General features: G+C 43.1%; 1 protein-coding gene across 3 annotated transcripts in view; it reads right to left on the bottom strand.

Annotated features, from left to right (window-relative positions):
• Positions 1–26,168, bottom strand: part of LOC132835165 (E3 ubiquitin-protein ligase RNF167-like) — a 128,575-nt gene that overhangs the window by 93,410 nt on the left and 8,997 nt on the right. For 2 of the 3 annotated variants that reach the window (XM_060854503.1, XM_060854504.1), the window contains 6 exons: positions 14,233–14,358; positions 10,693–10,779; positions 9,177–9,299; positions 7,429–7,516; positions 5,447–5,537; positions 4,796–4,901 (listed from right to left, as the gene is read on the bottom strand). In XM_060854503.1, the coding sequence (XP_060710486.1) occupies positions 4,796–4,901; positions 5,447–5,537; positions 7,429–7,516; positions 9,177–9,299; positions 10,693–10,779; positions 14,233–14,331 (594 nt within the window). In that variant the 5' untranslated portion in view covers positions 14,332–14,358. Of the gene's footprint in view, positions 1–4,795; positions 4,902–5,446; positions 5,538–7,428; positions 7,517–9,176; positions 9,300–10,692; positions 10,780–14,232; positions 14,363–26,168 lie in introns of all 3 variants that reach the window. The other variant, XM_060854505.1, reaches the window with a different exon arrangement.

Raw genomic sequence — 26,168 nt, 5'->3', positions numbered from 1 at the left:
TAGTGAACCAATTGGTTTTTTACAACAACTGGTCATCATTAAATTCATCCCAGATTTGTACTGAATTCAAATTCTGCAGTCTGTCACAGTGGGATTTGAACCTGGATTCTCACAACATTACTTGGGTCACTGGATTAATAGTTGAGCAATAATACCAGTAGGCCATTACTTCCCCAGATTCAGGATGGAGAATTAGAGGAATGTCAGAGCTTTGGACCCAGGAAACTGAATGAAAGGCCACCAATAGTGAAGTGACTAGGAGACCAGAAACAGAGAAATGTGGATACCTCATAGGTTTGTAGGATTCAAAGAGCTAACAGAAATAAGGAGCGGAAAGGTTATGGGGGAATTTGAAAATAATTGGGTAATAGATGAAAGGGATTTGGTGCAAGTTGGGTACATAAACCACATGTTTATGGAAATTACAGCAAAGATCACAGCCTCCTCACGCAGCCGATGTTTGTCTCGGGTACTTCCCAAGTGGTAGTTCATACACCACAGGATCCTACATCATGCGACAGCTTGGGATGAATCTCAACAAAAATCATTGCATCTCTCTCCAGACCTTCTTTGGAAAGGCACATTTAAAAAGGACTTGTGCAACGTTCTCTTCACCACCGCAGCTGCTTTGAGGGAGAATACAGCAGTAGAAAGTCCCTTGCCGAGCAACAACATTCTGATGGGGAGTATCCCTCTTAGCGCTAGCTAAAGCTATATCTCAGAGCTTGTTAGAATGCCTCAGTGCCAGACCTTTCTGTCAAATGGGTTTGACAGTCTGCTCAGGGAACCACCAAAACAGGACCAAGCTTCTCCTTTCCCTATTGAACCTAGAGGATGTTACACGCTGATCACTGTCTGACAGACTTGTAGTCAAAGGTGATTTTCTCAACAAACTTTTCCACGAGGGACAGATAGTACGTTATGGGCCCAACACTTTCAATGTTCTGTAGCAATTGGGCCAGATCCATCCTTGGGAACAAGTAGAACCTCAGCATGTAGTTCCACGTAGGTTTGTGGACTGATGGTCTATGCGTAGCTTGGTGCAGGCGCACATGAAGGTGGCCATCAGGATAAAGATGCATTTTTCCCCTTTCTTCCCAGAAAACTTTATCAAGTGTCCCTGTGGACACTATCTATCCTTGACCGCTAGATAAAATAGAAGATAGTTCAGATGACTGCTGCAGCCCAGACTCAGGAATGTGCCAGATCTACATTACATACAACACCGTGAAAGATGCTCTTTGATGTGCCTGAAACATATCGGTTTTCCAATATGGAGAGATGTCTGCAACTGAACATGGTGGACTGACACATTTCCAAGGTCCTGGCTAATGGGCATACGGAAGCCTGGGACAGTCATTGCAAATCTGCAATGGGGAAAGGTTATGTGTCTTTGGTCTTTCCGCTAGAATGTACTGGGAACTGTTAATAGATCATTTCTTAGGTTGTATCAGCATACACAACTTTGTTAAATTTAGTTCACATTCCAAATTCATATTTGCATTGAGATACTAAGGGTGTAAACTGCTCTGACAAATATGATTTTTCACTGTATTTATGGTAATGTCCAACTTGAATCACTTTGAAGTACACTTATTGAACAGCTTTCTTCTGCACTAAGGTCACAGTCAGCTGCACTCGAATATTCAGGTTTAGAGGTCTCACAGGCGTGGGATGAAGTTTCAAACTGAAGTGGGGAAGGTACAAATGATGTTATCAAGATGGAAAGAAACGATCTTAGATAGAACATAGAACAGTACAGTACAGCACAGGAACAGGGGCCCACAATATTGTGCCAAAGATGATACCGAATTAAAGTAATTGCTTCTGCATGCCCTTATCCCTCCATTAATGGATGTTACTGATAAGTGATTGGAAAGCCATCCCAAATAATACCAAAAGACATGAAGCATCTGGTGCACCTTGGACAGTTTTCGAGAGGGGCATGGAATCAGTGTCTATGGAATGCAGTTTGTTTCTGGGATTGAAGGCAATGTTTTTGGTATTCCAAATATTTCACTGGAAGCTCAGTCGATATTGATGCTGCACAAGCAATCTGACCATTCAGAGAGTGTGGAAGGTTGAAGGAGTGGTGATGGCAATTGTTTTCCTCACAATCTGGCAAAATCCAATTGTAATTGACAATGCTGTGATCTCTGATAATGTCATCAAGACAGCAAATTCACAAAAGCTTAATATGCAAGAAACTGGCCCCTTTCCCCCGTGATAACATTCTGCACCCTCTGAGACATCCTACTGTGCATTTTGGGAAAGCAAATCTTAGCAGGACTTATACACTTAATGGTAAGGTCCTAGGGAGTGTTGCTGAACAGAGGGACCTTCGAGTGCAGGTTCTCAGCTCCTTGAAAGAGGAGTCACAGGTAGATAGGATAGTGAAGAAGGCGTTTGGTGTGTTCTCTTTTATTGGTCAGTATATCGAGTACAGGAGTTGGGAGGTCATGTTGCGGCTGTACAGGACATTGGTTAGGCCACTGTTGGAACATTGCGTGCAATTCTGGTCTCCTTCCTATCGGAAAGATGTTGTGAAACTTGAAAGGGTTCAGAAAAGATTTACAAGGACATTGCCAGGGTTGGAGGATCTGAACTACAGGGAGAGGCTGAACAGGCTGGGTCTGTTTTCCCTGGAGTGTCAGAGGCTGAGGGGTGACCTTCTAGAGGTTTACAAAATTATGAGGGGATTGGATAGGGTAAATATACAAAGTATTTTCCCTGGGATCGGGGAGTCCAGAACGAGAGGGCATAGGTTTAAGGTGAGAGGGGAAAGATATAAGAGACACCTAAGGGGCAACTTTTTCATGCTCCTTAGGGTGGTGTGTGTATGGAATGAGCTGCCAGAGGAAGTGGTGGAGGCTGGTATAATTGCAACATTTAAAAGGCATTTGGATGATTATATGAATAGGAAGGGGTTGGAAGGATATGGACCAGGTGCTGGCAAGTGGGACTAGATTGGGCTGAGATATCTGGTTGGCGTGGACGGGTAGGATCGAAGGGTCTATTCAGATTTAGATTACTTACAGTGTAGAAATAGGCCCTTCGGCCCAACAAGTCCACACCAACCCAACGCAATCCATCCAGACCCATTCCCCTACATTTACTCCTTCACCTAACACTACGGGCAATTTAGCATGGCCAATTCACCTAACCTGCACATTTTTGGACTGTGGGAGGAAACCGGAGCACCCGGAAGTAATCCACGCAGACACGGGGAGAATGTGCAAACTCCACACAGACAGTCACCTGAGGTGGGAATTGAACCCGGGTCTCTGGCACTGTGAGGCAGCAGTGCTAACCACTGTGCCACCGTGCTGCCCAAAACTTCCATGCTGTACATCTCTATGACTCTAAAAAGTACATGTTACAGCAGCACTTTGGGGAAACCTGATCAATTTAGTTATTACATGATAAAACAAAACATTTTTCCATACACTTTAGAATAAACTTCAGCAAGCAAATCTACACCACCAAGATCAAGAGATATTTGAAGCATAAACTCAGCTCAGGTTCTCTTTCCTGTGCACAGCTTTAGCTAATCTCAGTTGCTAAGAGAGGGGGAAAAGGAAAAATACAGTTGATGTCTGTGGTCCTAATCCAAACTTAGCAAACCTTGTTGGAAAATGAGCATTCAAATGACGCATTGAGATCTACATTGGCCATACCCAAAAGTTCAGTTTACAGCCACTCACATGAAAAAGGGTGGGATATGAAGGGGGTGGTATGGGAGGGGGAGATCGTGTCGACTGACTGCATTAAGGTGAAGAACGATAATTCTCAGAGGAGAAGAGAGAAGAAAAATAAACACATGGGGAGCATTCTCAGGCAGCAACTGTGCTTGTGGAAATTTTACACTCCTGAGATGTGCAGCCCACAGATCAATGCCTGCAACCAAAACAAGTTCCACAGTTTGAAGGCAACAAGCAGAGCAATTCTCCCGGGCTCTTCGGTGGTGAACGAAGAACAGGACAATGGGCAATTCATTAAAATTTATTTCCATTGATAGGTGAATAAGGAATGAGGCATCAAAGGCTGAAAATTCTCACTGCATACGGTTTTAAACTCATGGCCTCATTTTATACTCTTCGCACTGACAGTCACTGGGTGAGGATGGCTACAGCACACAGCATTATCTAGAATCTCAACACCTCCCACCCTATTACCTCAGTTGGTATCTCAGAGCTCAGATGGTGAAAATTAATTTGAACAGCACCAAAACGAATTCCTTGGAAGGAGTTAATTTCTCCCATGTTCTTTCAATGTTGGAATGACATGAGATGGATTAAATAATCACCCACCCCAGCCCCGCCCAAGTTGAGATTGGTATGGACGTGGTTCATCTTTCTAGTGAATAGGGCTTAGTCTGAACAGAGAGTCAAAATAGTGTTTACTCTGAGAAGCTATTAGGTCTAGGTACAAATTGAAATAGGTGGAAGAAATCGGAATCATGCAACACAAAAAAAAACAACCCCTCAACAAGGACAGGTATAGCCCGATACTCAACAGAGTAAAACTCTTTCTGCGTTTTCCATGATTTAGCCTTAAGCTCAGTGGAGCCCCTCCCCTTGGAGCAGGGCAACATTTTCCATGTCTCACATTAGCCACCAGCACCCCCTGCTGCCTGTGAGACTAACAATTAGTGGCAAACATGTGACACATCGTTTAAAATAGAACCAACCTCCGTTTCAGAACTGAATTTCAATATCCTCTTGCCTTTCTCCTCATTGAAATGAATCCTGCTAAGAAAATCTACATACTGATGTGTTGAGCACCATGCACTTACCATGACAGTGATCATAACGGCAATCACAATTCCAACCACACCAGTGAAGGGAATGAGGTAATATCCCAATGGGAAGTTGAAGTCTGGCATCAATACAATATATGCACTGTGAATAGACAGAACAATGAGAAATGTGTGGAGTGGTGAATGATACAGGCAGTTCTGATATTCTGGGAAATACATTTCAATCATGACTGAAACAATCAAAACTAATATACAAACAAACATCACATTTCAACAAAACTGTTTTCTCATGAAAAAAAACACTTGCAGCCCAATAGGTTCATCTTTTAACAGCCAGGACAGAGGCAGGAGCAAGGGCCCAACTTCCTCATAATACCAAAGGAGCGATCAGTGATTGTGAGGTCATCAGCTTCAAGGTCAACATGAAACACTGGAGTTTTTACAGATTCTCAGCACACTTCACAGCTCACACACAACAGCAAAGGACTTGTAAATACAGAGTGTTGTAACTCAGGAGAGTGAGGGGAGTGAAAGACGAGGGATGGAGGGGGGGAGTCACTGACTGGGAGTAATACTTTGTCACTGAAGCAAATGAAGCTCATGAAAGATTCAGTCGTGCCATAAAGTATAACATACATTTTCATAGAAACTTACAATGACAATGATGTAACACAAGATATCACCTACCCTTTGTCATAAGTGAACAGTGACTTTAGGAGCTGGGAAGCACGGACCCCGATGAAAACTGATGGGATTGTTATCTGATGTCTGATCTCCTCTGCAGAATTGACAGAAATATTAATCACCAGTCAATTTTGAAATAATGTTGAAATAATGCCACCCACAACTATTTGCCAAGATCTCGACAATGTAGCAGGCCAACTGGCTTTCACTGGGCCATGCTACTTTCCACCCAATCAGCTTCAAGGAGTTCATTTCAATGTGAAAACCAGCAGTATAACCCTGGTAAGGAACCACAAATCCTCATTCAGCAGCTCCTAACAGAGACAACGCCAAGGCAGGAATCTTACTAGGTTTGGGCATAAGAAACTAAGTTTAAACAACTATTTTAAATTCTGGAGCAGGTGTAAAACAAACAACCCTTGAGCCTGTTCTATCATTTACCAAGTTTCTGAACTTTTGAATACTTATCACCAACTCAGCATGGCTTGAGAAATAAAAGCAAATTACTGCGGATGCTGGAATCTGAAACCAAAAGAGAAAATGCTGGAAAATCTCAGCAGGTCTGGCAGCATCTGTAAGGAGAGAAAAGGTCTGACGTTTCGAGTCTAACTGTCTACACTTCCACCCTCAGCTTGTCCAAGGCCCCAAAGGAGCCTTCTACATCCAAAGTTTCATCTTCACTTCCATTACTCCTGATGCAGCCTTCTCTACACTGGTGAGACAGGACTGGTACATGCAGAGCGCTTCAGAGAACATCTCCAGGATACCCGCACCAACCAAACCCATTGACCCATGGCTGAGCACTTCAACTTCCCTCCCACTCTGCCGAGGACATGCAGATCCTTACCCATGGCATCAACATTGATTTCAACAGTTTCCTCATTTCCCCTCCCCCCCACTTTATCCCACTTCCAACCTTCCAGGTAAGCACCGCTCTCATAACCTGTCTTACCTGTCCATCTTTCTTCCTACCTATCTGCTCCACTCTCCCCCCATCCTATTACCTTACCCACACCTCCATCCACCTACTGCACTCTCAACTTTCTTCCCCCATCCCACTCCCTTCCCACTTATCTCTCCACCCCCGAGTCTTCCAGCCTCATTCCAGATGAAGGGCTTTTGCCTTAAACATTGATTTTCCTGCTCCTCCGATGCTGCCTGATCTGCTGTGCTTTTCCAGCATCACACTCTTGACTCCAACCTCCAGCGTCTGCAATCCTCATTTTCACAAAGTTAAAAGTCACACAACACCAGGTTATAGTCCAACAGGTTTATTTCAAAGCACTAACTTTTGGAGCGCTGCTTGTTCATCAGGTTCCAAATAAACCTAGCACTTCTCCCAGAAGACTGCCCTACATTCATCCCTTAACCAAGGTGACGAAGATAAACAGGTTAGGTTCGGCACTGCTTTTTATGGGGCAATACTGCACACTATTCAGCAACTATATTTTCTTATTAAAGGTGGTTTAAAAAAAACTATCCTCTCCCAAGCTAACATTCCCAGCATAGAGGTGCTCATCACTCAAACCCAGCCCCAGTAGGAAATATATAAAGTTCTTAAACATTTCAGCAGGCTTCCAATAAACAACGCTACTTGGTCACCATAGCAGAAGCCTAGGAGAATGGCAGGTACGCCTTAGGAATGTCCTTAAAGCCTCCCTGCAGAGATCAACCACATGATCCATTTCATAGGGAGACCTTTGCTTGTGACTGACCAAACAAAGACTTATTCAGGAAGGCATCAAACACATTAAGAGACTTTGCAAGGCTGAGAGGTTGGAGAGAATACACAAACCTCCAAACACCTCAACTGCCTGACATTCCAGCATCACCCGCCCTGCACGTGGATGTGTTTGAACTAATCAGCCACCTCAGAACCAATCGAATCAGAGTGCAGTAAGTCATCCTCAATCGAAAGGGAATGCCTGAGAAGAAGAAATAAACAATGAACATTTCTTTCAGAATTTTGGAGACTCCGAACCTACCACTGCTCCAGTGCATGCTGAGCAGCTGATCCGAGTCGACATTGTGCACGATCGCTGCCTTATACCCAGCCTGCTGTGCCTGAAGCACCTGCAACAAAAATACACAACGCACTAGTACCGGCACTTCAGCAACTAGACAAGTTAAATAAGATTGCTTCAATGATAATGTTCATTCTTTTTATTTTATCATCAATCAAACAACACGGGGACTCCGCCACACACACGACAGAGTACAGCAACAGACCACAGAAAGAGAGGGATGGGCTTGGAAGACGTTGTTGGGAAGGATCACCCAATTCAGTTTCTGAGATTAAAAAGGTACAGTTAAAACTTGGCAAGACAAAGTAGGTATGTCGTCCACGAGGATGGGACACATCCCAGTGGGATATAGAAGAAGCTTTACTTTCATTAAGTTTGTGCTATAGCTATCCTATGAGTATTGGGTGGCAAGAGTGTGGAAGGAGCTTGACATTTTGTACAGAAGAATGAAGAACCATTTACATTCACTTCAAAAGAGTAGAGGATGTTTTACTCTGCATCTAACCTCATGCTAAAGAAAAGGAGGATTGAACTCGTGGAGAGACTGGCCATAGTCTTCCATTTCCCTCTTAGCTACAACAGATCTGCTCCAGGGCTGGAGAGCTGTAACTGTTACACCATCAGTTCAAAAACAAACAGAAGGGTAAACCAGTGACTAAAGGCCAGTGCATTTAATGGTGAGGTGACTTTTGGAAGCAGAGAAGATTTAGTAGTGTAGCACCAAGTAGAAGGAAATACAGTGAAAGTTGCAGCTTTTCCTGAGGCAGAGATGATCAGGTTATTCATTAGAAGTCTGTACTCTACAGAAAATGAAGAGAAACACTTTTCATGTGCTAAATAGCTGATAATCAAAGGGCAGAGATTCAAGGTGATTAACAAAAATTCTAAAAAAAAAAGCAACGTTGGATAGGATGGTGGAAAAAGCTTTAGTAATAGTTTTTCCATTGGGCTAAATTATTGAAGGAGAAAAAAGTTTCAAGAAGGTGAGCAAACAGCTGGGATGTGGAATCAACATTTTTCTTCCAAACCCAAAAACTTATTTTATTCATAAAAATATCTGTGTGTGTGTGTGTATATACACACACAAATACATAGCCACAAATGCAGTTCTGTTCTGTACAGCTGCATACCAAGGAAACAAACACTGGTTATTTACTCCATTCAAACAAACCATAGACATATCTCAAACATACAACACAATTTTATAAGTATACATTATTCTTTTTTTAAAAAAGTGTATATATACATTGTGACAAATGGATTTTGGTTCTGTACACTTAACACATCAAGTAACCAACTGGATCAGTCTTCCACAGAACCAGCACAGACATGATGAACTGAATCATTATGGCAGATAGCACCCGTAGCAACATCTGCCCCGTCCAGCAGAGATGACCCCAGCAGGAATCTAATCCTAGTGCTTACACCCTTCACCTTGAGAACAACATGCACAAGAAATGGATGACAATCTGATGACCAGGAGTGTGAAGGCTTATCTTTTCATTTGATATTTTTTCTGTGATACGTAGATGGCATGAGATTTCCCCAATACTTCCTCTGCTTAACGTTTGCAAATTCAAATCCCAATTATCATGCGCATGTCTAGGTGACAATTATGTATCAACGACAATAAAATCAAATACTTCAGATCCTTAGCTCTTCAGTCTGAAATATTTCTCAGGAAATTATACTAAAGTTTTATTACCTACCTTGACGTCAAAATTGCATCCATATCTGCGAATCATAACGATAAAATCAAGGCTGGTGGTATTTGAAGGTGGTGGTGCAATAGGTTCACAGGCATTATCAGGCTTGGCAAATACCAAATAACCCTACAGGGATTTAACAAGAAATACTTGTGACTTTCACTTGAAAGTCTAATTCTAGTCTAATTAAAAAGCGCTCATTAAGGCCTGACCACCTGCAGCTGCAACAGAGAATTACATGTACCTGTCTTCCCCAGTCAAGCCATATGACTGACTTACATCGAGCACCTCCACAAGGTCATAAATATTAACTTGCCAATTTATTTGGCAAGTGACAAAACACTGAAATGTCCAGTGGTTAGCACTGCTGCCTCACAGTGCCAGAGACCCGCTTCAGGTAACTGACTGTGTGGAGTTTGCACATTCTCCCCGTGTCTGCGTGGGTTTCCTCTCGGTGCTCCGGTTTCCTCCCACAGTCCAAAGATGTGCAGGTCAGGTGAATTGGCCATGCTAAATTTCCCCCGGTGCTAGGTGAAGGTGTAAATGGAGGGGAGTGGGTCTGGGTGGGTTGCTCTTCAGCGGGTCGGTGTGGACTTGTTGGGCCAAAGGGCCTGTTTCCACACTGTAGGGAATCTAATCTAATCTAATTTAACGAACAATAAAGCTTCCTTTCCTCAGCTCTCAAATCTTGAATGTAGAATATTTAATACACTTCTTAACCTTCTCATGAGTCAATCAACTTTTCCCTCCCTTATTGACGCAATGCATAATAACAAGATTATCCAACCATCCTTGCACATCTGACCAAATAAATTGGCAAGTTAATATTTCTAACCTAGTGTAAGTCAGTCATATGGCTTGATTGGGGAAGACAGGTACATGCTGCAGGTGGTCAGGCCTTCATGGGTGCTTTTTAATTAGGTGGCTGATTCTTGCTTTGACAGTTTTACATTTCCACATTCGCGGTACAATTAGTGTACACATGTATGCTGAAGGGCTCAGTAAAGTTAAACATATTACAATTAGCTGATGTCCCAAACTAATACAAATTTCCCAAAGTGTCAATACTGTTATTTTCCCTCTGATTTAGACAATACCATTCCCAGTCAGACAGCATAGAGATCATTCTTGTTCTTTCCCAAAGAATCATTTACAATAGCACTTTGGTTCAAAGTGTCATCGAAAAGAAAACATCTCTGTCAGCGCAGCCCTCCCCAAGTACTTGACTGAGGCACAAATTTGGAATGGTCTCTGGAGTGGAATTTGCCCCCTCAACCTCTCATAGATGAGCCACAAATAATATTCTCCCTTTCATGAGCAACAATTCAAATGAAAGCAGCAGATAGATTACGACTAGGTAAGATAGCGAGGTATAATAGCCAAATGAAAAAAATCTGTCTGTCCTTTCCCTCCTGGATCCCCTCCCCTCCCATTTTTGCAATATCCTGAAGTTATGAAAACTACGACAGAAATGCCTTGTTTTAAAATTTGAATTCTTTGCTGAAAGGAATAAACCTACCTGCAGCCCCTCCCTTAGTAGCTGATAGCCAAACATTGATGGCAGGTCATCAAAGATCATGGTAGTGTTGGGGGTACTGTTTGTGTACTGTCAAAAGAAATGGATCCATTATTCCTGGTATTTCCTTCTATTTATGATATTGACATTGCATTGCCTTGCAAGTTAAGACAATAGACAATAGGTGCAGGAGTAGGCCATTCTGCCCTTTGAGCCTACACCACCATTCAATATGATCATGGCTGATCATCTTTAATCAATATCCTGTTCCTGCCTTATCTCCATAACCCTTGATTCCACTATCCTTGAGAGCTCTATCCAACTCTTTCTTAAATGAATCCAGAGACTGGGCCTCCACTGCCCTCTGGGGCAGAGCATTCCACACTGCCACCACTCTCTGGGTGAAGAAGTTTCTCCTCATCTCTGTCCTAAAGTTTATGTCACAATGGCAACCAATTTCAGAAAGAAAGGGTGCTTCTCAAAAACTACAGGCAGATTTTCACACTGGAAGCGATTTTACACCAATTCCTTTGGGAGACAGAAGGATCTGCACCAGTTAGCAAAGTGGCTGGATAGAGGCAAGATATTTCAGAACAATGGTTAAAAAATACAATGAGTAGATGTCAAAACAAAACGTTACAAATGCAAAGTTTATAAGATTGCTATGTTTTGAGATGGTCTCTTTAATTCCAATTAATTTGGGAGGGGGGAGCAATTTGATTTTCTGAGTTGTGCAAAACGTTCCCAACTGTAAACAACAGGAATAAATGCTGTACTAACTGCAGATAGTCTTTCAGCCCCCAAGATAAAGGCTCTCAAAAAGCAGTTCTTGTGTGGTCATAATGAGATAGGTGCCCTTTCTAGGGGCTACCAAGTAAAATCATGGGGCTGCAGGTCTCTGCTTAAAGAGATGCATCCTGTGACTATGAGGAATTTGGAAGATACATCTTGGCACAGCTGGGCTGTGTGGGGAGAACATAGCACTTAAAAGCAGAGGAGGCCATTCTGCCCTTCAAGCCTGCTACACCATTCAATTTAGAAGATCTCCCAAAACTATAAGGAAACCAAAACTATACATAGCAAAATTGCTGTATAAGTAAAGAATACCATCTGTTATTCAATTCCTTTGATAATAAAAGACAGCATTATGTTGGCCTTCTAAATTGCTTCCTGTACCAACTTTGTGACTTATGCACTAGAACACCTAGATACTTGTGGACCTTGGAACTGTACAGATGTTTGCTATTCAAAGAATACTTTGCTTCTTTTTTATTCTTCCTGCCAAAATGAAAACCTTCACATTTTGATTTATTATTGTCACATGTACCGAAGTAGTGAAAAGTTTTATTTTGCACTCAGTACAGGTAGATCATAACTTATCAAGATCATAGGGTGATTGAACACGTGAGGAATACAAAGTTATAGCTGCAAAGAAGGTGCACAAAAAGCAAGATCAACAGCAGTAAGAAGCTGCTCTTGAACCTGTTGGTCCATGTGTTTAAGCTTTTGTATCGTCTGCCTGATGTAGAGGTTGGAAGAGATTATAATCGGGGTGTGAAGGGTATTTGGTGATGTTGGCTACCTTTCCACAGCATCTTGTAGATCCTGTACACTGCTGCTACTGAGTGTCGGTGGTGGAAGGAGTGGATGCTTGTGGATGCAGTGCCAATCAAACAGGGTGCTTTGTCTTGGATGGTGTCTTGAGTGTTGCTGGGGCTACACCTGGATGCATCATAGCTTGGTACCTGAACTACACTGCTTAGGATATGGAGTCAATGGATGGGAGTTGATTTGTGTGAAGGTCTGGGCTATGTTCACAACTTTTTGTAATTTCTTACAGTCCTGAGCAGAGTAGTTCAGGTACCAAGCCACAATGTATCCAGGTGCAGCCCCAAAACTACTCAAGAAATTGACACCATCCAAGACAAAGCAACTTGTTTGATTGGCACTACATCCACAAGGATCCATTCCCTCCACCACCGACACTCAGTAGCAGCAACATTTACTATGTACAAGATGCACTACAAATATTCATCAAAGATCATCACACAGCACTTTCCAAAACCACAACCACTTCCAGAGGAGGAAGTGAGGACTGTAGGTACTAGAGATCAGAGTCGAGAGAGTGGTGCTGGAAAAGCACAGCTGGTCAGGGAGCATCTGAGAAGAGGTGACATCTTGGGAATAATCCTTCATCAGCCCTCCTGACTATTCCCATCTAGAAGGACAAGGGTAGTAGATACATGGGAACACCACCCCATGCAAGTTCCCCTCTAAGCCACCCACCATCCTGACTTGGAAATATGTCACCGTTCCTTTACTGTTGCTGGGTCAAAATCCTAGAATTCCCTCCTTAAATCGGATTGTCCACCCACAGCAAGTGAACTTTAGCAGTTCAACAAGGCAGCTCACCACCACTTTATCAAGGGCAACTAGGGACGGGTAATAAATGTTGGCCAGTCAGCAATGCCCACATCCCACAAATGAATAAAAAATAACATGATTTCTATGGTGCATCTGTAAACATTGGAGAGTGTCCTTATGGATATGCTGGATTTCCTTAACTTCCTGAGGAAGAGGGGGCACTGTTGTGCCCTCTTGACTATTGCATCAACTTGGGTGGACCAGGACAGATTGTTGGTGATAGTCACTCCGAGAAACTTGATGCTTTTGACCATCTCCACCTTGGCACCTTTGATGTGCCCACCTCCTGGATTTCTGATGTCAATGACCAGCTCTTTAGGTTTGCTGACATTGAGGGAGAGATTGTTATCTTAGCACCATGTTGCCAAGCACTCACTCTTTCCTGCATTCTGTCTCGACATTGTCTGGCCGACAACAGTGGTGTCATCAGCGAACTTATAGATGCAGTTCAGACGAAATTTGGCCACAAAGTCATGAGTGGACAAGGAGTACAGTAAAGGGGTTGCAATTTTACCACATTACACTCCAACTGTCAGATTTTTGCCTAACCAACTTTACTTAAGCACATCAGTACATATCCATGTTATGTAGGTGACATAACAATTTCCTGCCTACCTGTGTGTGCATGTTCTGTAAATGTGGTCACTGTGTCTTCGCTCCTTTCAGTTAAAGTGACTTGACATAAAATGTAAGAGGTTGTGGCCCAGGAAAGACCCCAATGAGACTCCATTGTCACATCTTACTAAGTTGACCTATTTATAAATACTTGTCATTTTCAGCCAGCCGGCTAAGCTTCTATCCATGCACGTGTGTTACTCTCTACACCACGAGTTCCTACTTTGTGCAATAACCCTTTTTTTAAATGTGGTACTTTCTCCAATGCCTTCTGGAAATAATGCCTCTCATTTGACATCACTGTTCTTGGTGAGTTAATGTGGGTTAGTGCAGACCAGGAACTGAGGTGTATGGTTCAAGAATATATCCCAATGGGACATTCACTCACTGAATGGGTCATCACAGCAGCACATAAATAAACTTTCAACCTTTCCTCTTGATATGGGCCAGAGTGGGAGGGAAAACAGATTATTTTTAAAATACTTATTTCGAAGTGAGACTTACTGCACACACATATCCCTCCACAGCTGGCACATCCATTAGAAGAATCGGCAAAACAAAAATGGCACAGTACGGCACTGAATAGTACACACCCGCAGGCATCTCGAGTCAGGGAATCTTGTACAGCACCTGCCTCAGGAAGCAAACAAAACAGATCAGTGATAGATATAGTCAATAGTTTGGATAGTACAAGGTTCCCCTGCTGTCTTAACGAGGAAGTGAGGCCAGGCACAGACTGCTGCCAACACATTATTGTAACATGATGTGGAGGTGCTGGATTTGGACTGGAGTGAACAAAGTCAAAAATCACTGTAACATTCTGTGCTCAAATGATATGACTCAGAGTTATAAAGTATTATAGCATAGAAAGAGTTCTTTCAGCTCACCATACCTATGAGTCATTATGCATGTTCCTAATCTAATCCCATTTCCCAGTTTGTCCATGGCTTTGTATATTATGACATTTTGTGTGTTCATCTAAATACTTACAGTCACAGTCAGAGGAAAGAGACCCTTCAGTCCAACCTGTCCATGCCGAACAGCTTTCCCAACCCAATCTAGTCCCACCTGCCAGCACCCAGCCCATATCCCACCAAACCCTTCCTATTCATATACCCATCCAGATTACTTGTAAATATTGCAAATGTACCAGCCTCCACCACATCAGCCGGCAACTCATTCCATACATGTACCACCCTCTGCGTGAAAACGTTGTCCCTTAGGTCTCTTTTATAGCTTTCCCCTCTCACCCTAAATCTATGCCCTTAGTTCTGGACTCCCCCACCCCAAGGAAAAGACATTGTCTATTTACCCTATCCATGTCCCTCATGATTTTGTAAACCTCTGTACGTCACCCCTCAGCCTCTGACGCTCCAGGGAAAACAGCCCCAGCCTGTTCAGCCTCTCCCTGTAGCTCAAATTCTCCAACCCTGGAAACATCCTTGTAAATCTTTTCTGAACACTTTCAAGTTTCACAACATCTTTCCAATAGGAAGGAGATCAGAATTGCACGCAATAGTCCAACAGTGGCCTAACCAATGTCCTGTACAGCCACAACAAGACCTCCCTACTCCTGTACTCAATACTCTGACCAATAAAGGAAAGCATACCAAACGCCTTCTTCACTATCCTATCTACCTGCATCTCTACTTTCAAGGAGCTATGAACCTGCACTCCAAGGTCTCTTTGTTCAGCAAAATTCCCCGGGACCTCACTATTAAGTATATAAGTCCTGTTAAGATTTGCTTTCCCAAATTGCAACATCTCACATTTATCTAAATTAAACTCCATCTGCCATTTCTCAGCCCATTGGCCCATCTGATCCAGATCCTGTTGTAATCTGAGGTAACCCTCTTCGCTGTCCACTACACCTCCAATTTTGGTGTCATCTGCAAACTAACTAACTGTACCTCTTATGCTCACATCCAAATCATTTATGTAAATGACAAAAAGTAGTGGACCCAGCACCGATCCTTGTGACACTCCACTGGTCACAGGCCTCCAGTCTGAAAAAAACCCTCCACCACCACCCTCTGTCTTCTACCTTTGAGCCAGTTCTGTATCCAAATGGCTCGTTCGCCCTGTATTCCATGAGACCTAACCTTTTTAAGCAGTCACCCACGGGGAACCCTGTCAAACGCATTACTGAAATCCATATAGATCACATCTACTACTCTGCCCTCATCAATCATCTTTGTTACTTCATCAAAAAAATCAATCAAGTTTGTGAGACATGATTTCCCACGCACAAAGCAATGTTGACTATCCCTAATCAGTCCTTGCCTTTCCAAATACATGTACATCCTGTCCCTCAGGATTCCCTCCAACAACTTGCCCATCATCGTGTCAGGCTCGCTAGTCTGTAGTTCCCTGGCTTGTCCTTACCACCCTTCTTAAACAGTGGCACATTTGTCAACCTCCAGTCTTCCGCCACCTCACCTGTGACTATCGATCATATAAATATTTCAGCAAGAGGCCCAGCAATCACTTCTCTAGCTTCCCACCGAGTTCTGGGATACATCTGATCAGGTCCTGGGGATTTATCCACTTTTATGCATTTCAAGACATTAAGCACTTCCTCCTCTGTAATATGGACATTTTTCAAAATGACCATCTATTTCCCTACATTCTTTGTCTTCCACATCCTTCTCCACAGGAGATACTGACGCAAAATACTTGTTTAGTATCCCCCCCATCTCCTGTGGCTCCACACACTGCTGCCTTGCTGATATTTGAGGGGCCCTACTCTCTCCCTAATTACCCCCTTTTGTTCTTAATATATTTGTAAAAACCCTTTGGATTCTCCTTAATTTTATTTGCCAAAACTATCTCATGTCCCTTTTTTACCCTCCTGATTTCCCTCTTAAGTATACTCCTACTGCCTTTATACTCTAAGGATTCACTCGATCTATCCTGTCTATACCTGACATATGCTTCCTTCTTTATCTTAACCAAACCCTCAATTTCTTTCGACATCCAGCATTCCCTATACCTACCAGCCTTTCCTTTCACCCTAACAGGAATATACTTTCTCTGGACTCTCCTTAACTCATTTCTGAAGACTTCCCATCTTCCAGCCGTCTCTTTACCTGCAACCATCTGCCACCAATCAGCTTTTCAAAGTTCTTGCCTAATACCGTCAAAATTGGCCTTTCTCCAATTTGGAACTTTAACTTTTAGATCTGGTCAACCCTTTCAAAGTGCTCCCCTACTGACACCTCAGTCACCTGCCCTGCCTTATTTCCCAAGAGTAGGTCAAGTTTTGCACTTTTCTCTAGTAAGTACATTCACATACTGAATCTGAAACTTTTCTTGTAGTCACTTAACAAATTCCTCTCCATCTAAACTCTTAACACTATGGCAGTCCCCGTCTATGTTTGGAACATTAAAATCCCATACCATAACCACCCTATTATTCTTACAGATAACTGAGATATCCTTACGAATTTGTTTCTCAATTTCCCTCTTCAGTCTAGTAATGGCTCCAGTTTCTACCAACTTTTCAGACACTGAGGAGCATTGACGAATATCGAGAAAGTAGGAAAGAGCTCAAACATGAGTCAGAATGGCTAAAAGAGGCTTTGAAAATTCCTTGGTCAGCAGAGTAAGGCAAATCCCAAGGCATTTTATACATACCAGGAGCAAGAGAGGAGCTGGGAAAAGAGTAGGTCCACTCAAGGTCAAAGGAGGGGAGTTATGTATGGAGCCAGAAGAAATGGGAGAGATCCTTAATGAGTACATTACATTGGTATTCACCAAAGAGAAGAACATGAGGGATGTTGGGGTTAGGGAAAGGGCAGGTGAACATAATGAACAAAAAAAGTGCTGGCTATCTTGAAATACATTAAGGTGGACAGGGGCAGACAGGATCTATTCCAAGATACTATCGGAGGCAAGGGAGAAATAGTTGGGGCCTTAGACATCTTTGCACCCTCTTCAGCCTTAAGCAAGGTTCCAGAGGACTGGAGGATGGCCAATGTTGTTCTTTTGTTTAAGAAGGGAAATAGATCATCTAGGTAATTATAGACCAGTGAGCCTGATATCAATGGTGCTTTTAGAGAAGATCCTGCAGGAACACAGCAAGCCAGGCAGCATCAGGAGGTGCAGAAGTTGACACTTCGGGTGTAACCCTTCTTCAGGACTGAAGGGTACACCAGAAACATTGACTTCTACACCTCCTGATGCTGTCTGGCTTGCTGTGTTCCTCCAGCATCCTGCTTGTCAACTTTGGAATACAGCACCTGCAGGTTTTTTTTGCCTCTTTAGAGAAGACACTGACAGACAAGATTTATTCACATTTGGAAGCAAATGGACCAGTTAGTGATAGGCAGCATGGGTTTGTGCAAATAAGGTAATGTCTCACCGACTTGATTACATTTTTTGGAGGTGGTGACAAGAATGACCAGACATCCTAAATTAATCTAGTCCCACTTGCGAGCATTTCGTCCATATCCCTCTAAACTTTTCCTATTCATATATCCATCCGGATGCCTTTTAAGTATTGTAATTATAATTGTACCAGTCTCCATTACTTCCTCTGGCAGGTCATTACATTCACGTACCATCCTCAGTGTGAAAATATTGCCCCTTAGGTCCCTTTTAAATCGTTTCCCCTCTCATCTTAACTATGCCCTCTAGTTTTGGACTACTGTACTCTGAGGAAAAGACCATGACTATTCACCTTAACAATGCCCCTCATGACTTTATAAACCTCTATGAGGTCACCCCTCAGCCTCCAACGCTCCAGGGAAAACAGCCCCAGCCCATTCAGCCTCTCCCTACAGCTCAAATTCTCCAACCCTAGCAACATTCTTGTAAATCTTTTCTGAGCCCTTTCAAGTTTCACAACATCTTTCCGATAGCAAGGAAACAGAATTGAATGCAGTATTCCAAAAGTGGCCGAACCAATGTCCTGTACAGTTGCAACATGACCTCCCAACTCCTATTGCCAATGGACTGACCAATAAAAGCAAGCAGACCAAATGCCTTCTTCAGTACGCTGTCTGCCTGCGACTCCACTTTCAAGAAACGGTGAACCTGCATTCTAAGGTCTTTGTTCAGCAACATTCCGCAGGACCTCACCATTAAGCATATTAATCCTGCTCTGATTTGCCCTACCAAAGTGTGGCACCTCACATTTATCTAGACTAAAGTCCATCTCTTAGTCCTCAACCCATTTGATCTTTAGGGTTATTGTTATGAGGGGAGGTTGATTAAACTGATTGTTTTCAGTGGAAAAGTCGAGGCTGAGGAGTAACCTAATAGAGGTCTACAAAATTATGAAAGGCATATACAGGGTGTACAGTCAGAGGCTTTTTCTCCAGGGTGGAAACGTCAATTACAAGAGGACATAGGTTCCAAGGTGAGAGGGGGAAACGTTTAGGAGCGTATTGGGGGAAATTTTTCATGCAGAAAGTGGTGGGTACTGGGAATGCACTACCAGCAAAGGTGGTGGAAGCAACATTTCAGAAGTATCTTGATGGACACATGAATATGAGGTGAACAGAGGGATATATAACATATGTGCAATAAGTAATAGGTCTAAACAAGGGATAGGAATTGGCACAGGCTTAGTGGACCGAAAGGCTTGTTTCTGTGCTGTATTATATTTTGATTCTATATTGCTAGAAACAAATCCCATTGAATTGTTAGTATTTTAATTATGCTGTCCTATGCTGCACCCCTGGATCACCTCGCTCAGTTTCTGACAGATCATATTATATTTGTTTATTGAGTTAACAAGCCGGTTAGTCAGAGACAAATTCACTTGAGGCTGAACATTTTCTTTAACAGAAAAAAGTTTATCACGTGGGTGGCACAGTGACTGGCACAGTGGTTGACACTGCTACCTCACAGCACCAGGGACAAGGGTTTAATTCCATCCCCAGGCCTGACCTGCTTTTTGGGGCAGCACGGTGGCACAGTGGTTCTAACCTTGGGCAACTATCTCTGTGGAACTTGCACATTCACCCCTTGTCCATGTGGGATTGCTCCAGTTTCTTCCCTCAGATATTTAGGTAAGTGCATGAATAAGAAAGGTTTGAAGGGATACGGGTCAGGAGCAGGCAGACTGGACTAGTTTATCTTGGGATTATGTTTGGCACAGACTGGTTGGACTGGAGGGTCTGCTTTCATGCTGTATGACTCCATGACTATGATTATGCTCAGGTTAGGTGAACTGGCCATGCTATATTGCCCCGTGGTGTTCAGGGATGTGTAGGTTAGGTGGATTAGCCACAAGAAATGCAGGCTTACAGGTACAGGTTAAGGGTCTGCGTGAGATGCTATTTGGAGAGTCAGTGTAGACTTAACGGACCAAATGGCCTGATTCACCATTGTAAGGATTCTACGAGAGTTTCTTGGCTTTGGACTTAAGAAACAATTAAGTAAGTCCTTACCAAAATCTGCCAGCAACATCTTTTCGACAAGTCTGTCAGCATAAACTGTCTCAGTCCAAATAGTCTGCTGGCTTCTAACCAAACTATAAGACCCTAAGACATAGGAGCAGAAATTAGGTCATTCCACCCATCAAGTCTGCTCCACCATTCAATCATGGCTGATAAGTTTCTCAACCCCATTCTCCCACTTTCCCCTGTAACCTTTGATCCCTGGGTACTCAAGGACTTATCTATCTCAGTCTTAAATATAGTTGAAAATGTGTTGCTGGTTAAAGCACAGCAGGTTAGGCAGCATCCAAGGAATAGGAAATTCGACGTTTCGGGCATAAGCCCTTCATCAGGAATGAGGCTCATTCCTGATGAAGGGCTTATGCCCGAAACGTCGAATTTCCTATTCTTTGGATGCTGCCTAACCTGCTGTGCTTTAACCAGCAACACATTTTCAACTGTGATCTCCAGCATCTGCAGACCTCACTTTTTACCCCAGTCTTAAATATAGTCAATGACCAGGCCTCCCCAGCCTTCTGTGGTGATGAATCCCATAGAGTCCCCACTCTCTGCTGAAGAGGCTTCTCCTCATCTCCATTCGGAATATCCTTCCCTTTACTCTAAGGCTCCCTTACCAATGGAAACATCTTCCCAACATCTACTCTATCCAGGCTATTCAGTTTATCTCAATTAGATCCCCCCCTCACCTTTCTAAACTCCATCGAGTATAAATCCAGAGTCCTCATGTTCTCCTGATTTGGTAAATCAGAATCAAAAACAGAAATTGCTGGAAGATGGCAGCAACCGCACAGATAAATCAGAATTAACATTGTGGGTGCAGAGACCCTTCCTCAGCAGGTAAGGAAGGGTCACCAAACCAGAAATATTAACTCTTGATTTCCTTTCACAATGCTGCCTTTTCTGTTTTGATAGTTTCAAAAGTTAAACCCTTCTGCTGAGGCAACTGGTTCTTGAATTGCCCTGGGCTACTCTTAGGATAGAAACTAAACTTGCTCCTAAATTCAACAATGGTGCCTCTGAACTGTAAAACGTATTCCCTAATGTTTTTCCATCCCTGTTCAGACAATTTGATTTATGAGCTTGTAACAGCCATAGTCAGTCTCTTGGATAGCTTTCTGGTAGATAAAATATTATGCTGTCTAACCTTTAAGAATATCAGTATTACCCAAGCTGATTGCTAGGAGGACCAAATTGTGAACATTCATTCTCCCAATGTTCTAATATTTTTACTCATTCCTTCCTTCCTTTCAGTACAGTAAGCACATTTTTCTCTGGACTATCCTCCTCCTCATAACAGGAGGTACTTGATCGTATCCTGATTGGAGTACTCATAACATAATTCACATAACTGAGTTTTGTTTTGATTTCATAAGATCCAGTGAAGTTCGCTTTTAAAAAATACTTGCTCAAAGCTTATTCATCTGAACTGAAAATAAAGCCTTACGTGTTTATTCTGATAAACTCAACAGTATAAAGATCTTTGTATCAAGGGCCTGAAATTAATGTTCATCATCACATAGTGGATAAGGTCACAGTTCTAAAATGACACACCGACCTTTTCCTTAAAAAGAAAGCCCTTCACAAAAATAACTAACACCTTTATGCCAATATTTTGAAATTCAAATTTAAAAAAAAACTCTTTCAACACAAGATGATGTTTGCATTCTTCCAAAGTGCATCACTTCATATTTATTTAAGTTGAAATTCGTTTACTAGCTATCTGACCAATCTGAAAGTTTTCTAATTTCTCCCTTATTATACCCAATTATTAATGTCAATTACAGATGTGTCTCAGCATGGATTTTTGTGGAACTGTACTTTCTACCTTTGACCAATCCAAACAACAAACTTTTACCTCTCTGCTTTCTGTTTTAGCTCATTTCCAAGCATTTTGCTATTTCTTCCTTGGTTATTTGTCCAATTATACATTCCTCTTATCTTTTTGATTATGTGGTCTTGTCGATTATGTTTTCATACCGTCTTCACATGTTAAAAAAAAATTCAACCACGGAATGAGGGTGCCACTGGCTAGGTCAGTATTTATTACCCATCTCTAATCGCAGTGGGTCTGGAGTCACATGTAATCCAGACCAGTACAGGATTTTTGTTTTATTCATTTCTAGAATTTAGGTGTCACATGCTGGCCAGCAGGGATAGCCCATCCCGAGTTGCCCTTGAGAAGGTGGTGTTGAGCTGCCTTCTTGAATCGCTGCAGTCCATTTGCTGTGGGTTGACCCACAATGCCAGTTGGGAGGGAATTCCAGGATTTTGAGCCAACGACTATGAAGGAACAGCAGAATATTTCCAAGTCAGGAGGTGAGTGGCTTGCAGGTGGTCGTGTTCCCAAGTACCTGCTGCCCTTGTCCTTCTAGGTGAAAGTGATCGCAGCTTTGGAAAGTGCTGTGTAAGGATCTTTGGTGAATTTCTGCAGTGCATCTTGTTGATAGCACACACTGCTGTTACTGAGCACCCATGGTGGAGAGGTCGAATGTTTGTAGATGTGGTACCAATCAAGCATATTGCTTTGTCCCTGGATGGCGTCAAGCTTCGAGTGCTGTTGGAACAGTACCCATTCGGGCAAGTGGGGAGTATTCCATCACACTCCGAACTTGTGCCTTGTAGATGATGGACAGGTTTGGGGTGTCAGGAGGTGAGTTACTCGCCACAGTATTCCTCATCTCTGATCTGCTCTTGTCGCCACTGCATTTAGGTGGTGAGTCCAGTGGAGTTTCTGGTCAATGGTAACCCCAAAGGTGTTGACAGTGGAGGATTCAGTAATGGTAATACTGTTGAATGTCAAGGGACGGTGTTTGGAGTGTCTCTTATTGGTGACGGACATTGTCTGGTATTTGTGTGGCGCGAATGTTATTTGTCACTTGTTGGCCCGAGCATGAATATTATTATCCAGGACTTGTTGCATTTGAGCATGTCCTGTTTCAGTACCTGAGCAGTCACGAATGCTGAACACTCTGCATTCATTGGCAAACATCCCCACTTCTGACCTTACGACAGACCTTAGAACATAGAACATAGAAAATACAGCGCAGTACAGGCCCTTCGGCCCTCGATGTTGCGCCGACCGAAGCCTACCTAACCTACACTAGCCCAATAACCTCCATATGCTTATCCAATGCCCGCTTAAATGACCATAAAGAGGGAGAGTCCACACTGCTACTGGCAGGGCATTCCATGAACTCTCAACTCGCTGAGTAAAGAATCTACCACTAACATCTGTCCTATACCTACCACCCCTTAATTTAAAGCTGTGTCCCCTAGTAACAGCTGACTCCATTAGCAGAAAAAGGTTCTCACTGTCAACCCTATCTAAACCCCTAATCGTCTTGTACACCTCTATCAAATCTCCCCTAAACCTTCTTTTCTCCAATGAGAACAGCCCCAAGTGCCTCAGCCTTTCCTCATACGATCTTCCTACCATGCCAGGCAACATCCTGGTAAACCTCCTCTGCACCCATTCCAGTGCCTCCACATCCTTCCTATAGTATGGCGACCAAAACTGCACACAATACTCCAGATGAGGCCGCACCAGAGTCTTATACAACTGCAACATGACCTCAGGGCTCTGGAACTCATTTCCTCTACCAATAAAGCCCAGTACACCATATGCCTTCTTCACAGCACTACTTACCTGGGTGGCAACTTTCAGAGATCTGTGTACATGGACACCAAGATCCCTTTGCTCATCCACACTACCAAGTAGCCTACCATTAGCTCAGTAATCCATCTTCTTGTTACTCTTACCAAAGTGAATGACTTCACACTTAGCTACATTGAACTCCATTTGCCACCTTTCTGCCCAGCTCTGCAACTTATCTATATCCCGCTGTAACCTGCCACATCCTTATTTGCTGTCCACAACTCCACCGACTTTCGTGTCATCCGCAAACTTGCTCACCCAGCCTTCAAGCCCCTCCTCTAGGTCATTTATAAAAATGACAAACAGCAATGGTCCCAAAACAGATCCTTGTGGAACACCAATAGTAACTGCACTCCAAGATGAACCTTTACCATCAACTACTACCCTCTGTCTCCTTCCAGCCAGCCAATTCCTAATCCAAACTTCTAATGCACCCTCAATGCCATACCTCCGTAGTTTTTGCATTAGCCTGCCATGGGGTACCTTATCAAACGCCTTGCTAAAATCCATATACATCACATCCATTGCTTTACCCTCGTCCACTTCCTTGGCCACCTTCTCAAAGAACTCAATAAGGTTTGTGAGGCACGACCTGCCTTTCACAAAACCATGCTGACTATCCTTGATCACAAGAATATGGTCATTGATGAAGCAGCTGAAGATGGTTGGGCCTAGGACACTATCCTGAGGAACTCCTGCAGAGATGGCCTGGAGCTGAGGTGACTTACCCTTCAACAACAACCACGACCATCTTCCTATGTGTCAGATATGACTCTAATCAGTGGAGTGTTTGCCCCCGATACCCATTGATTCCAGTTTTGCCAGAGCTCAATGATGCCATACTTAGTTAAATGCAGCCTTGATGTCAAGGGCTGTCACTCTCTCCTCCCCTCTGGAGTTCAGCTCCTTTGTCCATGTTTGGACCAAGGCCGTAATGAGGTCAGGAGCTGAGTGGCCCTGGTGAAACCCAAACCGGGCGTCACAGAGCAAGTGCTGCTTGATAGCGCTGTTGATGACCCCTTCCATCACTTTACTGATGATCGAGAGTAGACTGATGGGGCGGTAATTGGCCAGGTTGGATTTTTGTGTACAGGACATACCTGGACAATTTTCCACATTGTTGGCCAGATGCCAATGTTGTAACTGTACTGCAACAGCTTGGCTCAGGGAGCAGAAGGTTCTGGAGCACACATCAGTGGCAGGATAGCAGTTTCCTTCCCTAGAGGACATTAGTGAACGAGAAGGGTACTTCTGACAATTGCCAATTAATTCAGTGACATCTTTAAACTCTTTAATTCCAGATATTTATTGAAATCAAATTCCATCTGTTGTGGCAGGATTCAAACCCAGGTCCTCAATACATTACCTGCATTTCTGGATTAACAATTTAGCAATAATACCACTTGGTCATTGAACAGATAAGGAACAAAAGGTGGACTGTGGCCCTTCAACTTTGCAAAATAAAAAACATGATACAGTGGCACAGTGGTTAGCACTGCTGCCTCACAGCACCAAGGACCTGGGTTTGATTCCAGCAACTGTCTGCATGGAGTTCGTACATTCTCCCTGTGTCTGCATCGGTTCCCTCTGGGTGCTCCGTTTCCTCCCACAATTCAAAGATGTGGTTAGGTGAATTGGCCATGCCAAATTGTCCCATAGTGTTCAGGGATGTGTAGGTTAGGTGCATTGGTCAGGGGTAAATATAGAATAATAGGGTGGGGAGATGGGTCTGGGTGGGTTGTGCTTCAGCAGGTCGGTGTGGACTTGTTGGGCCAAAGGGCCTGTTTCTACACCGTAGGGATTCTCTGATTCTAAAGCTTGCTTTAGCATTCGGTGAGATCATGGCTGCTGTGGTGATTCAAATTCTGTACTCCCAGCATTTCCAATAACACAGCAGAATCGATCCACCTGCACCGTGAAAAGATTTAATGACGCCTCTTCCACTGCCTTAGGGGATGGACAAACCTCAAAAAGAATTCTCATCACCTGTCCTAAAAGGGCAATCTCCTGACTTTTAAAATAGTGTCTAGATCTGGACTCCCCCACAATAGGAAAAATTCTTTCCACATTCATCATGGCAAAGCTATTCCTGTCTCTTTGCTTTTCAAAGATTTCTTTGTCCAGTTTGCCAAGAGTAGCTCCATCCTCCATTTCTCTGAAGTTGATCTTTGTCAAGCTATTTCCTACTTGTGTCACTCTTTGACCCGTAACTTAAACCTTACCCTGTTGCGAGCACTACCACCAAGACGTTTTTCCAATTTCTTCAATATTTCATCTGGTTATCAGTAATTACAAGGCTCTGGAATGTTTTTTCTCTTACTGGATTTCCACATAGTAAATAAACTAGGACCACACTGTTTTGATTTTTCAATATCATC

Source organism: Hemiscyllium ocellatum, chromosome 44 (assembly GCF_020745735.1).
Source record: "Hemiscyllium ocellatum isolate sHemOce1 chromosome 44, sHemOce1.pat.X.cur, whole genome shotgun sequence".
NCBI lineage: Eukaryota > Metazoa > Chordata > Chondrichthyes > Orectolobiformes > Hemiscylliidae > Hemiscyllium > Hemiscyllium ocellatum.
The sequence above is the reverse complement of the archived record's forward strand: the minus strand, read 5'-3'. Positions and strand labels throughout refer to the sequence as shown.